Source organism: Prinia subflava (genome assembly GCF_021018805.1).
Source record: "Prinia subflava isolate CZ2003 ecotype Zambia chromosome W unlocalized genomic scaffold, Cam_Psub_1.2 scaffold_2cwr_NEW, whole genome shotgun sequence".
Taxonomy (NCBI): domain Eukaryota; kingdom Metazoa; phylum Chordata; class Aves; order Passeriformes; family Cisticolidae; genus Prinia; species Prinia subflava.
This window is the reverse complement of record NW_026960607.1, coordinates 3,904,784-3,921,199: the sequence shown is the minus strand read 5'-3', so window position 1 is coordinate 3,921,199 and position 16,416 is coordinate 3,904,784. Positions and strand designations below refer to the sequence as shown.

The following is a 16,416-nucleotide window of genomic DNA, read 5'->3' as shown; positions in this document are numbered from 1 at the left end:
CGGGACGTCTGGACACTGGGGCAGACGTCATGATATTACCAAAGACCATGTGGCCATCAAATTGGGAATTTTAACCTGTGGCTGGTAAACTTCAGGGCATAGGAGGTATCATAGTGGCAAGGATTTCAAAAAACGTCGTGCAAATTGAGGGACCTGACGGAAAAGTGGCAAATGTCCGTCCAATCGTAACAAACTATAAGGCCCCCTGTGGGGGAGAGATGCCATGTCCCAGTGGGGAGTCCAATTGGTCATTCCTATAACACCCCAGGATTTTTGCAAACAGCCACTGTGGAGCGCCCTACCCAAAAGTTAATGTGGTTGGAGAATACCCCAAGGTGGGTAGCACAGTGGGCTTTGAGTAAAGAGAAGCTCAAGGTGCTTGAGGAGCTTCTGGAAGAGCAATTGGCTCAGGGACACATTGTAGAGACAACAAGTCCTTGGAATTCCCTGGTCCTTGTAATAAAGAAACCGGGGAAGGACAAGTGGAGGTTGCTCCATGATCTCCGAGAAATAAAATTGTACAAGACATGGGACCTCTCCAACCAGGGATGCCCACTCCAACCATGCTCCCTTGAGATTGGCAATTGGCTGTCCTAGACATCAAGGACTGTTTCTTCCAAATTCCATTGCACCCTGAAGATGCCCCACGGTTTGCATTCTCGGTTCCCACTGTTAATCGAGAAGCCCCAATGAAGCATTATCACTGGACAGTTTTGCCTCCAAGTCTCAAGTCAAGTCCTTTCATATGCCAACTATACGTAGCCTCATTGCTGTCTCCGGTACACGCCGAGAGAAGGAAAGCCATCATCCTGCACTACATGGATGATGTGCTAGTGTGTGCCCCCAATGACTCTATACTCCAACACATGCTTGACCTAGTGGTTAAAGTTTTAACCTCTGCTGGATTTCAATTGCAGGAAGACAAAGGTCAAAGGATGCCACCTTGGAAGTACCTGGGTTTGCAAATCACTGCAAGGACCGTTGTTCCGCAGAGCCTAGAAACTGGTTGCAATCCAAAAACTCTATCAGATCTCCACTCCCTGTGTGGGTCTTTGAATTGGGTAAGACCCTGGCTAGGCCTCACAAATCAAGATCTAGAGCCCCTCTTCAATTTATTGAAGGGGGAGAAGGAGCTGATGTCTCCCAGGGAGCTGACCCCAGAGGCAAAGACAGCAATCGAAAAGGTACAAAAAGCCTTGTCAGAGAGGCAGGCTCATCGATGTGAGCCAAAGGTGCCTTTCCATTTCATTGTTCTAGGAAAGCTGCCACATCTGCATGGTTTGATTTTCCAATGGATCAAGGAGCAGAGAGATTCACTCTTGATCACAGAGTGGGTCTTCCTCTCTCACCAAAGATCCAAGACCCTCACAGAGCCACAGGAGTTGATAGCTCAGCTGATTCGGAAGGCCAGGGTACGATTGTGTGAATTGGCGGGTTGTGACTTTGCATGTATTCACCTCCCGGTCAGATTTTCCGAGGAGGGAAAGAACTCTCCTGAGAGATTGACCAAAGAGATGTTTGAGGATTTGCTCCAGAGTAATGCCAGTCTCCAATTATCTCTGGACATCTACAGGGGACAAATATCAGTCCATGCCCTGTCCCACAAGTTGTTCAATGAGGAATTCCACCTCATTCCTCGTGAGGAGTCAGAGACCACTCAAAGCTCTCACGGTTTTCACGGTTGCATCTGGGGCTTCCAACAAGTCGGTGATGACTTGGAGGAACCCACGGACTCAGCATTGGGAAGCTGATGTTGAGTCTGTGGAGGGATCCCCCAAGTGGCTGAACTGGCCGTAGTGGTAAGAGCTTCTGAGAAGTTCTCAGAACCAATTAATTTGGTAACCGACTCTGCCTATGTGGCGGGAGTAGTGTCCAGAGCAGAGCAGGCTGTGCTCAAAGAAATAGAGAATGAACATCTCTTCAGGTTGCTTTCAAAGCTGATTTATTTAGTTTCTCATCGAGAGCATCCGTTTTACGTGATGCATATGAGGTCACACATGGATTTGCCAGGTGAGATCGCAGAGGGGAATCGTCAGGCAGACTCCCTTGCTGCACCAGTTCAAAAGGCACATCTCCCTGATGTCTTCCAACAGGCAAAGCTGAGTCACCAACACTACCATCAAAATATGTCATGTCTTATCCGACAATTCCAGCTAACATGGAGTCAGGCTCGAGCCATTGTGGGCACCTGTCCCAACTGCCAGCTCCAGGCCATGCCATCGATGGGCATGGGGGTTAACCTCCGGGGCCTGGGCAGCTGTGAAGTGTGGCAGACAGACATCACACATATTCCTAATTTTAGTCGCCTCACATGTGTTCATGTGAGCATTGACACATATTCGGTTGCTGTGTATGCCTCTGCCCACGCAGGAGAAAAGTCTGTACATGCCAAGCAGCACCTGGTGCAAGCTTTTTCAGTGTTGGGGATCCCAAAAACAATCAAAACTGATAACAGCCCAGTGTATGTGTCCAAGGAGTTCCTGGAATTTGTCCAGCAGTGGGGAGTGGAACATTAAGCTGGCGTCCCCCACTCCCCCACAGGTCAAGCTGTGATTGAGCGTGCACACCAGACGCTCAAGCAGGTTTTGGCTAGACAGAGCAGCTCAACTGTGTAGATGTCTCCACAGCAGAAGCTCTGCAAAGCCATGTTTACCATCAGTTTTCTGAACTGTTCATTTGAAAACATGATTCCACCTGTGGTACGTCATTTTAACAGTGGTAATCAGTTCAAATTGTCTCAGCGTCCACCGGTTTTGATTAGGGATCCTGAAACTTGGGAAACCAGAGGTCCCTATGAGCTTGTGACCTGGGGTCGTGGCTATGCATGTGTGGCTACTCCTTCAGGCCCTCGGTGGATTCCCCAGAAATGGGTGAAACCTTTTGTCCCCAAAATTCCAGCTCCAGCAGAAGGGGATAAGAAGCAAGTAGCCGATGCTTCAAAGAGAAGACGCCGCCGGATGGAGGAAAAAGAATCTTCCTAGGTGTGGATTCCTTCTGGCAGAAACAGAAACCTTTTAACATGTTTTAAAAAATGTTTGGTTTTCCCTTTTAGAGAAAACCTTCCTCCCACTCAACCCTGTGATGAACCCCATCCAAGTTGTCATCCTGGTAATGCTGAACAATCTGGCAGCTGCATGGATTGTCCCTCAGCCGAGTCAAAACATCTGGGTGACCCTGGCACAGACACTTCAGCAGGAAAACATATGTTTGTCCACTGCAGCAGCTAAGAACCCTATGTCCACCTGTCTGGTAGGAATTCCTTTGCAGGCTGGAGAATTTCTAGCAGGGTTGAAAAATATAGGTCCAACGAAAATCCAGTCACACACCCCCCGACCACACAAAGATCAGCAGAAGCAAGCTGTTGTGGTCATGAACCCCTTAGAGGAGTGGTTGAGGAGTTTGCCCAAGATAGCTCAGGAACCCCGAGCGTTAGAGCTTTTGGGTTCTTCCCCTGAGACATACTGCATACATTTTTCTGTCCTCCCAAAACCTTCTAGCACTAATGATTACCACCTCATAAGACAATACTATGCAGAGTTTACTGCAAAAAGGTGGTGTCACAATATAAACCATATTGCAGCAGATAACCCATCTCACTCAAGTCTCAAAAGCCTCCCTAAGGGATTGTTCTTGATTTGTGGGAATCGGGCATGGGCAGGAATTCCGTCTTGGCTCTAATTGGCGAATGGACTCACAAAAACAAATCAGCAAACAAAATTCAGAAGAGGAGTACTGATAATCTGGACCCAAATTGTAATTCAGAAATTTTTCATTGGGCAAAGTCAAAAAGGGTTGCTGTATCCCTGTTCCTTCCGTGGGTCGCAGCAGCCAAAGCTCTAGGTGAATTGGGCCATCTAGAGTGCTGGGTGGTCAAACAGGCAAACTTAACGTCCATCTCCATCAGCTCTCTCCTAGAAGACGAGGAAATTACCAGGCAGGCCACACTTCAAAACCTGCGCCGCAATAGATTTTCTTTTGTTACTGCATGGACATGAATGTCAGGAATTTGAAGGACTCTGTTGCATGAACCTGACTTCAAAAGCTCCAAACATTCATGCTGCCCTTCAAAGCATGAACAACTTGATCGTACAAGTGAAGCAAGAATCTGAAGATTGGGCCAAAGAACTGTTGAAGGGCTGGGGATTCACAGGGTGGTGGATTTCTATAGTTAAAACAATTTTGTTATTTCTTGTTATTCTTTTCCTAGTAACAATAGCGTTTGGGATTCTGCATTGTTTGGTTTTCAAGGCTATCAATAGCCTCATACCTTTAACCTCAGAAGTCAACTACATAGAGTTGGCAAACCTAAAGCAGTCTGATTTCCCTACCAATCATAAGTGGTGGGAAAACCCACACTCCGTGTCAAAATGAACCTAATGTTTTTCTTGTAACCTTTTTAAACAAAAAAAGGAGGAGATGTATTTCAGTGGGAAATGGTTTGTCCCACCCCAGAGACCCCTGGAGCCTGTAACCATGTAGTTTAACCCTTCCTCCCCTTTCTGACCCTATTGGCTGAGTTCCAGTTATCTATCCTTATCAGGAGCCTAGATATGGCCCTCTTCTTCCTGATTCTGTCTCTTTCCCCCCTGGAAACCATATGGTATAAGCGTCTTGGACTACATCTGGGGGTTAGAGCCTCTTTTGGAATCCTTTGCCCTGTCCCTGAAATATTCCTCCAAAGCCTTCTAGGATCTGAGCTAGCATAGGAACTTTGGGGGGCTGCAGGGGGGATATTTCAGTTGTGTGTCTCAGCTATGCATCTGTACTGTGCTTTGCCGTGTCAGGGTCATGGTCCATATGTGATTTTTTGTGTCTGGAGCTCCCTTATTTAAAGCCAAAACATCTCCTGAAAGCCTTCTGGATCCACTCACATCTGCTGTGGAGACAAAGCGTTTTTCTGGTTCAGTTATCTCCATCATTGCTATTGAGTCATAAAGCTGTTGTGTGATTCACTTCTTCCTCTTACGCATGAAGTTTGATTTTATTAGCCTCTGCACCAGTTTAGCTTCCTCTCCTTAGACTATTGTACTGTCTTGCTGGGAGTAATAACTGCTTATTTTCTTTTCTTTTTAATGTGTAAGATGATATGGGGGACATTTTCTAAAGGGTATCTATATTTCAAACATGCATGAGTGTGAACAGACAGACCTTCTCCAAGCATACAGGCCTGCATTTCTACCTGACTGACTACAAATAAATTATTAAGGTACAATACCCATTTTTATTTAAAATTTTTGCATAACATTGAAAATTTCTGGAGCAATGTTTGGATATGTAGTGTTGCTCTACCAGTTCTGATCACTCTTTACCCATTTAACTTTTTTTTTCTTCTGCTTTTTTCTGACATGATTTAACCACTCCTGTCTTAAGCACAAGTACAATTGAGATTTACTGCTGGTTATCATATTGGCTTCATACCTTAAATGCAGAAACCTGAGAGAGCATTAGCTGCTAAAATCAGGCACTTTCCTATCAGGGTTTCACAGAGTTTGCCATATTTTTAAGGCTACAATGCAGATGTACTTTTGCTGGAAATCTGCCCCCCCCCCCCCCCCCATTTGAAAAGACAGAACTCTGTTAAAAACTTTTTACATCAAATGCATGATAATAAAATAATTTTTAAGACTAAAAGAAGCTACCTGGGTATCTATTGGTTTCTGAGAATATTGATGCAAATCAGGTTGGTTGTGTTCTGGTGTAAATGGTGTCCCTGTTAGTCATAACAAGTCAATTTTTGATATTTTTTCTCTTATAGGAGCAAATTAAAAGCATAATTAACTTTTGCACTTTGGCTTTGTCCTTCTGTGGTTTTATAAAAGGTTACTTTATAACACTTTTTGTAGCCTCCATGGCCAGTAATCAAAGAAGGTAAGATCAGTAAATATTCGGGCTCATCTAAGCAAGGGAAGCTGAATAAATATACCAGGGCAAAAGGAACTCTTATTCTGTAACATGCTGTCTATGCAAAGGACTTGTTGCAGGGGAACATTTTTGAGGAAATTTTTTCTCTTTCCCTCTGTTAGCAATGACCATACACTTCAGCATCATCTGCCTGAATCACAGATCTGCAGCCCACAGGTTTTTTCACACAGTGTCAGATTGTGACAAAATAGCATTGAAATAAAAGAATGTTCCAGTTAGCAATCAAGAAGGAACATCCAGTACCAGGAGCCTTGGTGGAGTAACAAGTGCCACTGTGATGCCTCAGAAAGGCTTCTGGAAATCTAGGAAGCAAGTCTGGAGGCTTACCACTAGTTATTTCTTATTTTTCTTAAGCAGAGAAGATACATTCCCCAAGGACCCAAAATGTCCTTGTGACAGAACTTGTGGTACTTTTCAGTCAGAAGTAGCTCTCTTCTATGGAGAGAGCAGTGCAGGGAGTTTTGCTGGGTGATGGTGAACTCTGTGCTTCCCTCACAGGTGCTAATGCACCCCAGGGCCCAAGGCAGTGCAGCCCTGAGTGCTGCCCAAGCTTGCATTCCTCCTGGAAAATGGCCTTGCAGTGAGTTCTGTGAAATGATGATACAGAGGTGGAGCCCTGGCCTGACATAATTCCCTCAGCTCTTTTCAGATATGCTTTATGCTCTGGGCACTGCTGAGAAAATCAGTGTGTCCATCATTTCCAGCTTGGAATTTGCTGCCACGCAAGCTCATGCCTGCACTTCTGTGCTTTTGGCCACCCGTATGGCAGGGGGAATCATGGGATGGTTTGGGTTTGAAGGAACCTTAAAGATCATCTAGTTCCAGCTCCCCTGAGGTGAGCACAGATCCTTACACTAGACAGGTTGCTCAAAGCACCATCCAACCTGGCCTTGGACACTTCCAGGAATTTGGCATCCACAGCTGCTCTGGGCAACCTGTTCCAGTGCCTTCCCACCCTCACAGTAAAGAATTTCTTCTAATCTAAACCTACATGGCAATGTTTAATTTGGCCTGTATAATTTACTGAAAAAGAATTATTTACATGTTTTCATTGACTTTTTCTTTCTTTGTTTCCAGTGATAAGGGAGACCTTACTTTTGTTTTTTAAATTATTTAGCCAGCATTCCTGCTCAGTTCTTTGACTTTAGAGCCTGGAATCTAAATATAAATGTTGTAGGTTTTTTCTGGTTTTTATTTCTTCTCTTCATGAAATGAGGATGAGAAAAAGCAGAGCCCAAATGTGTCTCCTGCTGGTAGCAGGCATTTGAACTGGTTTAGCTTTGAAATTCCCCATATATTTGTCACATGCAAAAGGAATGAGATAGTTGAGCTCGGTCCTTTTGAAGTGCTCTGATAACTGGCAAGTACCTTTGTAGCTGAAGTGAAAAAGCTGATTCTAGAGTTTGCTGAAGAGAGAAAGCTTGTTAAAGTGAACTTAATGAGGAATCATCATGAATACATGTCTAAATTATGTATTAACTTTCTCATAACTGGGTTTATTTTGATGATAAATTGATAGATTGAAAATAAAAAAAAATCTTTGCTCTATCTGCCAACCAAAACTTGAGGGATACAGTGAGTGCTTTTGAAAAGAAAATTCACTTATTATAAATGGAAAATCCCCCTCTCCTACTGCGCACAGTGGAAGAGATGAATCTGTTTCATCCCAGAGCCAGCACCACAGCGGACAGTGAGTTACTCATGACAACTTTGTAGGGTCAGTGTCATTTACGAAGAATGGCAGGGTATGTTTTGGTCCATGTTTTTTTCCTAGCAGTGAGAACAGAAACTGGTAGGTAAGAAAACCCTGTTTTGTGCTCTGCCACAGACTGGTAAGAGTGGTTCACTGATTGGTAAGGGTGAAAACCAATTTCGTGTTTGGTTTCTTAGGAACCTCATCTTCAGTGTCGAGCTAGCAATACTTGTTACTGCTGTAACACTAAGGGATTCTGTAAATCCAAACTCCTATTTAGTGTTCTTAAGGCAGGAGAAACACAATCTGTTATAAAACCAATTTGGTTAATCCCAATGTATATACAGCAAGGTTATTTGTTGCTTCTAAAATTCTGATGATTTTTAAGATCTGCTTTGAACTTGAGGCCTTTTTAACACATTTACACAAAATGAGGAGTTTGTGTGTATCACATTTCAGTGTTTCTTATTAAGTCAAAAGGGTTTGATTAAATAAATAAACTTATTTTGCTTTAAGAGTGATTTGTTATGATTTACAGAATCATCACCACCAGTACTGGATAGAGTCATCAGTTTGTGCGCAGTAACACCACTCTAGTAGGCAAAAATTGTATTCTGTGGCAAAGCAGGTGGGCTTTTCCCAAATGTTAGATGCACTGCTACATAGTGCAACACTTCAGTGTAAGTGCAACATATTGTGGAAAGATCACAGGGATGTGCCAGCAAAGAGTTGTAGGTGGGGACTGCAGGAGCTGAGCAGATGCTTTGCCCACTTTTCGTGGGAGGCTGTGCCAAGTCCTGTCGCTGCTGGGGTGAGAGTGGGATGCTGGGAATGTGAAGAAAGCACTGAGTCATCCAGAACTTTTGTGGTGGAAATAGCTGTCTTGGGCATGAGGTAATCTCTCTGGAGAATTTAATTTCCAGTGCAAGGACATGTAGGATCCTAGTTTGAAGCCCAACTCACAGGCTTTGTACTCAGTAGAATGGAGGTTGCATCTTAATTTGTACATGTCAAGGCCAGCAGAAGCAGCTGCTGCTTGTGAGCTTTCACTCCAAGTTTAATGTATTGTACAGAATTTGTTGTTAACTTTGATTTTAAGCAGTAGGGTTTAAGTATTTATGAAAATTTCTAGAAAGAGCTTGAAACTGATTTAAAACTGTAGCTGTTAAAAGTACGTGTTTTTTTTTTTTAAAGCAAGAGCTTGCCAAAAGATCCTTGGTTTCCTTTTCATCTTGTTTTCTTCCAGTGTATTTTCCAGCAGTGAAGGGGAAGAAAGGGAAATACTAGTTTTTTCAAATATCTTTGGTGTTGACTGTTGACCTGTTTCTGCTTTCATGTAAGCCACCTGTGAAACTTCCAGTAGTTTCTTGTTCAGCAAGGTTGCTGACCAATACTACTATCTTAGTAAATGTTGTCCTAAATTTACAGAAGGCCTATCCAGTGATTTAGAAACTAATACTGCATTGTGGCTCTGTCTTTTAATGCCATTTTCTCCACAAATTGTAGAGAACATTTCCATTGAAATGCTGTCATGATGCATGTTCAAGGCATTTAGTTTACAGGGCATTAGAAATCTAAATTTTTTAATTGTTTCACTTTTCTATCTTACATCTTCATTTATTCTTTTACTGTCTTTTTTTAAATTATTTTTTTCATATTAGAAGGAGAACCCCATTTTGTAATCTTTGGTTTTCCATGCAGTTGATCTCCAAATAAGTTTTTTCTCTTTGAAATACTAATAAAATCTGCAGTGTAAAAAAGTCTTCAATAATATTTAATGAATGGATTTCTTGCCAGAAAGGTTCTGAGAATTTTTCTGCCATTTATCTAAAAAAGAAGTTTGCTGGTTGCCCTATTAAGAATGACAAGCAACTGTAAGTAATCATAAACACTAAATTTGTTATTGCAGGAATGTTGTTGACTTTTCCATAAGAAATACAGGAAAGGAGAAGGACTCATTTTTTAAGGATCTTTAAGGTTTGCAAAAGAGTTCCTTATGCACTTAAACTTCCCAGGACTTAGTTGTTTTTCTCCCATATGGCTTTCAGTTCCATTAATGAAATACTGTATATTTTAAGGCTAACTGCTTGACATTAGACCATGGCTAGTGGCATGACATTGCCTTGACTTGTAGGATATATAATTAGTAGGTGGTAAACTTTTTGTCTCTGTGTTTTAGAAAATTACTGTCTTTACTGTACGAATACAGCCTGACCTGAAAATAGCAGTGGTTAGTCACTGTTAATTGGATGACCAGTCTAGCATTAATGATGTACAAGCTGTTCCCAGGAAACTGTGGAAGACCTTTACTGACTGTAATTGCAGAGGCAAATGGTGACATTCACAATGTTTGCCAGGCACCAGAAAAGCACAACGTTTTAAAATACTTTTTTTCTCAATCGTTTATCAGGTTGTGATGAATGTGCCACACGTAGTCTATATAAGAGGGATGTAAAAGCCTTCTAAAAGCTGTAATGATGTGATGCCTTAGGTTCCACCAGAATTACTAAGATATTCATGAACTTGATTGTTGCATTTCATTTCTCATGTTAGAATTCACTCATTCATTCCTTATCACAAACATCTGTATCTGAGCTGAAATTAGGTGTGTTTATAAATGCCATACATTGTTTGGAAGACATACTTTTGCTACTGTGAATGACAGGCTATCGTTTGTCAAGATATATTGTCAGAAAATTAATAAAATTCAGTAAAGAAGAATTTTAAATAATTAGACAATGTAAATGTTCCTTTGTGTTTATTTTATCTTAGACCCTGGGAATCCATGGAAACAATCTTACTTTTTTCTGTGGGCATCAAATAAATGAGAAAAGGCAGTTGTTATTTATTCAAACTGCTTCTTCTTTAAAGCCACTTCCAGTTCTGCAGTGGAAGAGAATTTTTTCTACTGGTTTGAAGACATTGTTTAAAAGTTCTTCATCAAATTGACATTTACAGTCTTTTAATTAAAAAAAAAAATTAAAAATTCTATGAGGCAATTGCAGTTACGGAACCTTACGAAGGGTGATTAAGGTCTCCATTAAATGGCTCATGAAGGATTAATGGGAAAAGCAGCTCTTCCTCTAGCTAAGTAGTATGCTGTCAACAGGTGACCCAGACGCTGTTTTCTCCATGGGGTGGGCTGTTTTCCAGAGAAGGCTGAAACTTGTAGAAATGGTGTGGCAGGACATATGACTAGCCCAGGGAAACCATAAAGGGCTAAGGTTGGATGACCCGATTGCTGGCACTCTTGGCTTTTGAGGTATTTGTTAGCCCATGCACTGGAGAGGCAGCAGCAGCAGCTGGTTCTTTCTGGTGCAGTAGTGGGTGTGGAATGCTGGCTGCATTGCACTGGTGAAATGAATGGGTTTTCCTAAGGTTTTTGGATACAGTGAAATTCAGTACTTATATTGAGGAGAAACCCAGTATTTCTTTGGCTGCTGTGCCTAGGATTAAGAAAGTGGTAGGGTTGGGAACTGACAGAAGTGTGGACCAGGCATCCTTGTTCTCTGCAGCCAGAGGGTGGATAGGAGATGGGTTTCTTTGCTTCAGAGACAGGGATAAGAAAATGCCCAAGGGAGATAAAATATAAATACAGAATTTACATCTTGAAGGGAGGCTGTTATTCAGCTCTCTGTTATCTTTTCATTTTCATTCTTCTTACATTTACTGTTAGATACTTTAACTATTAATCTTTAATTCTTGATTTGCTATTAAAACTTAGGAGTTGTGGTGGCACCTCAGTGCTAAGAGGACTCTTTGAATACTGGTTTCACATTTTGTGTTATGAGTTCTGTAATTTTTCTCTATCACTCCAGAAACTGTCATTGTTCTCTTTCACTGAAAATCACTCTCTTGTTGGGAAATGCTGTTCTCCTGACCAAGCCCTCTGTGACATGATGATTGGTATATTTGACCTAAGGGAAATGGGGCTGACCTCTTCAATCACTTTTCAGAGGAAACAGTTTCTGTATTTGCAGTGACTCATTGCCTCTCCCTGGCTTATTTGGGATGGGTCATTAATACTGAAGATACAAAGCCGTACTCTTGGCTCGCTGTGGACTCTGTGTGACTGTTTCCATGAACCCTTCTAAACGCTGTTAACGATTGTTTGGGGGGAAGGCCAAGTAATACCCTACGGGAAACATACTCATTTGAACCAGGCCTGTGAAATTCAAGTGGGTGAGAAAGTTGGGGGATTAATGCACAGGTCTGGGAATCAGAAGAAAATGTTTCTCCTTCAGGCTTCCTTAGGTGTGTCCCAGGGAAAGGCTTAGGTGCAAAATGCAGCTGTGTTCATATTTACAGGAGTAACAGTTGTGCTTGTTAGCTTGTGAAGCATTTTCCCCGTAAGTGACATGCCAGTGTACGTGTGAGTATTCTGAGTACATGTGACATGCAGTGCTGTGCATTTCATTATATGGTATCCATCTGTTTTCATGGGATCAGGTTCATTGTGTGGTCTGATTACTCTTGATGATTAAGCCTCTCGCATTCGCTGCTATTAGCAGATAGAAACAGTAAATAGGATCTCCATGCCAAAAGAGGAAATGGAGGGGTTTAGTCACAGTAATGGCATTCTGTCTGTCAGATAAAATGAAACTGTTTCACTCAAATTAGGAAACTTTTAAACCTGTCTAGCAAAACATTTCAGGGATGAATCCATATTTATAAAACCAACTTAGCTGGAAGGAAAGGAAGCCATGGTGTTAATTGCACTGTGTGTGCTAGCATCTTATCACTGGATTAAGGTTAACAAGCACAGACTGCAGGGTCGTAAGTAGATATGGTTGCATGCTTGATTAGCAATTACTTAGGTCTTGTTTGTGTAACATTTTTTCCTGGCTTGAATTTGCCCCTTTAATAGTGCTAAAGGCTATCACAAAGTGTGGTCGAAGACTATCCAGAGCCTATAATTAACTGAATGTTTGATTAAAGCAGTTACAACAGTCAACTGCATTTTAAAATGAAAAGCATAAGGGAAAAGGAGCTTCAGCCTAGAAAATAGCATAGTCCTCATTTTAGTTACAGGACATCCCTCTTGATCTCGTTCAGTTATTTACATGTACACTAAAACCTCTCTGGAATGAGGGCTCAAAATGTAGTCTTTTAAAAGGCAAATACTTCACTGTTCCATAAGATCTATGTAGTGTGGTTTTAATGTCCATGATCATGAGAATGAGACTGTATAGCAGTTGGGAATATTGGATGGCTTTTTTATACAGAGACTATATATTGAATATATGTTACACATTTAATATGTGTATTGTATGGCTACATAATATGTATAAAATTTACATTAAATATACACAGCTATTCAATATAGATTATATGGAATATTTAAGCATGTATTTAATTCTGTTTATTAGAATGTTAAATGGAAATTATTGATTTTATGGGTTAGGTTGTTGCACTTGGTTCATAAAGTCTGAGCTGAATATCCAAAACACCTGCTGAGGAAAATTTTTCAGATCACTGTGATCAACAGCTATTCACTGGCATTGCTTTCATGGAAGAATTGCAGTTTAATGCATGTGTAATAGAATAAGCTTAACCTAATCTTGGAGAGAACAGTTAAGATAAGAAGCTCTGTTAGTGTCAGTTTATATATTTTAAAATGATGTAATCAAGACACACTTTTGTAGTATTGATGCATCAACTGCATTAGATCTCAACAGTAGTAATGTAATTGTCGGTGCTTAGCATTTATTTTGGCACACTATCCTCTGTTCTTCTCACTCTGCCTTTGGCAAACAGCTGAGTATTAATTGGCATTTGTTAAGCCAGAGTTTAGAAAAAGCCCTAAATCCATTTTTCTGAAAGAGGTTTGAAGCTTCCTGGGAATACCATGCCCAGTTTGTAGTAATAGTCATACCCACATCTCAGGTGTGCTGTGTGATCCAGTCCATGGGTGATTTTTATATGTTGTTCTAAGACATGTTCTTCCTTTTTCTTGCAGGAGAGCCAGAATTTAAATATGTTGGGAATATGCATGGGAATGAAGCTGTTGGAAGGGAGTTACTCATCTTCTTGGCACAGTACTTGTGTAATGAATACCAGAAAGGAAATGATACTATTATCAACTTGATCCATAGCACACGTATCCATATCATGCCATCTTTGAACCCAGATGGCTTTGAGAAGGCAGCATCCCAGGTTTGTAAGGCTATGTGTATAAGAATAGCTAGCTATGTCTGTCAGGTTTATCACAATGGCTCTTGGACTAACAGTTTTACAGGTACATGGACTCCTGGTGGCAATTGTTGAGTGGAACATCAAAACCAAAGTATTTCCTAATAGTACAGTAGGCTTGTTATGTTTAACAAGGAGGACTTTATGCTCGAATTTTCAACAAGTAGCCTTCTCTCCTGTGATTTTAAAATATAATTATGTTTATGTTTCATGTATATTCTTTCATCTAAGTTTGCTGACTGAACTGTTTCTTAAACACGCATCTTCCTAAACTAATAATAAATGATGTTTCAAAAGTTCTAGAAAATAGAAAGTTTGTTTTCTTTAAGGATATTCCCATGCAAATACACTTAAAAAATTATTCATGTTCACCAGAGCTTGGTCCCAAAACAACAAACATTATGAGCCATCTTAATATGAATAACTTTGATTCTTAATTCCATGTATGAGGTACTTTAATTAAGGTATTAGTCAAGAAAATTTAGTATGCATTTTAGGGTGATGACTCAGTCAAGAAATATATAATGCATTAATGCATAATTAGCAAATAGAAGTCAAATAGAAACCCTGTTATACGGATTCTGGTGTGTATTTTGTTATAAACAAAAATAAGAATATCCTTGCTTACAAGGTATATTTATTTTTGAAATTAATATGGAAATATTGAAAGTTCCCATGTGTCTATTTGATTAAATTAGTCAAACCTTATTAAGATCTTGCTTAAACTGATTCTCATGAGGTCTTTAAAAACATGCAGACTCTTTTTTTATTCGGTCATACATCTCCCTCTTGTGGCAATGAAGCAGAAGCTGTCCTCAGATTGGTGTGGCATTTTACTACTTTGAAATCTCTCTCTGTAAAAGTTCTGTAATATTACTTGAAATTTTTGCTCCTTAGCCAAAGTACACCTGCTTTTATATGGTTGCCTTAAAATTTAAATCTGATTTATAATAAGATTTGGTTTAGTGCTGCTGATCTAATTTAGAATACCTTGATCCTGTACACAGAGTGTGACAATAGATTCAATATACCCCAAGATTATAACTCAGTAACCAAACTTAACCTACATTAAAGAGTACTGAAAGCTTACAGAGAGAAGCTAAGGAAAACTATACATTCTGAAGGCGTTTCCTCAATGAAAACCAAAACTTACTTTAGAGAATCAGTTTAAATAAATAATTCTGCAAAAAATCTCAGTGCTACCATTTCAGTGAACTAGGCTGACAGACACAATAAAAGATTCAAATAAAGATTAAGGTCCTTCTTTACCCTGAAGCTATTTAGAGGAACTTGAAACAAGTGCAAACATTCCTTGTGGCTTTCAGATAAATCTACAGGTGCTGTGACTCTCTCTACAATGAGATCTGTAGTTCAGAGTCAGGGCATGAGGCAATGGGGAAAAGCCAAGTCTTGGGGGAAGACACCACTGGCACTGAAAAATCTGATACTGCTGGTAATTTTACATATCTTTAGTCTAAGTGTGCCATATGGGAATAACCTGTCCTGCAAGACCCTTAGTGAAATAGAGGTTGGTTTTGTCCCCACAGAGCTCTAGGAAGGAGTAGGGGCGATTGACTCAGCTCTTGGTGCCTCAGGAGTTTTTTCTCCCACATGATCCCTTCTTAAGCACATGGGAAGTAAACATACCCATATAAAGCTTGATACGTAATCTCCTGAATCTACTCATCTCCCTTCTCTTTGTGTTCCCTTTCCTCATTTAGCCTGGTGAACTTAAAGACTGGTTTGTTGGTCGAAGCAATGCCCAAGGGATAGATCTAAACCGAAATTTTCCCAATCTTGATAGAATAGTTTATGTTAATGAGAAAGAAGGTGGCCCAAACAACCATCTTCTGAAGAACATGAAAAAAGCTGTGGATCAGAATCCCAAGGTAAGTAGGGGCTGACATGCCCATCTCCTCCCTTTTGTGTAAGCAAACAGTAGTGACCCCTAAGAGCTGTGTGTATGGTCTTTATTGTTCATATTGTTCTCAATATTTTGTTCATTTTATTAAGTTTATCCATCTGATGCTTCTTGAATTTTTTCCTCAAAATGGATTCCTGTAGTAAACTCTTTTGATCCGTCTTAATCCTTAGACAATTCCTCTGTCAAAAGATTTTTTCTTGTTTTTGTATAGCCTTCTCTCTTGATTTTAAGCTGATTTTCCAAATATTCTGCATTTATACCATTGCCAGAAATTCACTTGTGTATTGTGCTTAATTATACTGCTAGCTAGATAGCTATTCTCACATAGAACACACACATTTTTGTTAAATTTAAGCCTTTAATATGCAGCTGTATATCTGGAGGGATTTTTATCTTCTTGTGTTTACCCCCAGAGGAAGTTCTAGAAAATCAAGTGTTGTGACTGCAGTCCCATACGACTGTGGCCTTAATATCTGTGTTCTGTCTTCAAATTCAAAATATTAATAAAATAATTTTACTTTCCATGCAGAGAAAAGACTGCACCAACATTTATGTTTAATTATTTTATTTTCCTTTGTTTAAAATTGGGTAGGCTTTTTTCTCCATAATGGGAAGAAGTAAGAGACTGAGATTGCTTTTTTTGTTGTCTTATTCTGAGATAGCTTACACCAGTTTTGGACTTATA

The 16,416-nt window shown here is 40.4% G+C and overlaps 1 protein-coding gene across 1 annotated transcript in view; it reads left to right on the top strand.

The window, feature by feature from the left end:
• Window positions 1-16,416, top strand: part of CPE (carboxypeptidase E) — a 75,576-nt gene that overhangs the window by 36,865 nt on the left and 22,295 nt on the right. The window contains 2 exon segments of the mRNA XM_063424238.1: window positions 13,575-13,771; window positions 15,529-15,696. Of these exon segments, the coding sequence (XP_063280308.1) occupies window positions 13,575-13,771; window positions 15,529-15,696 (365 nt within the window).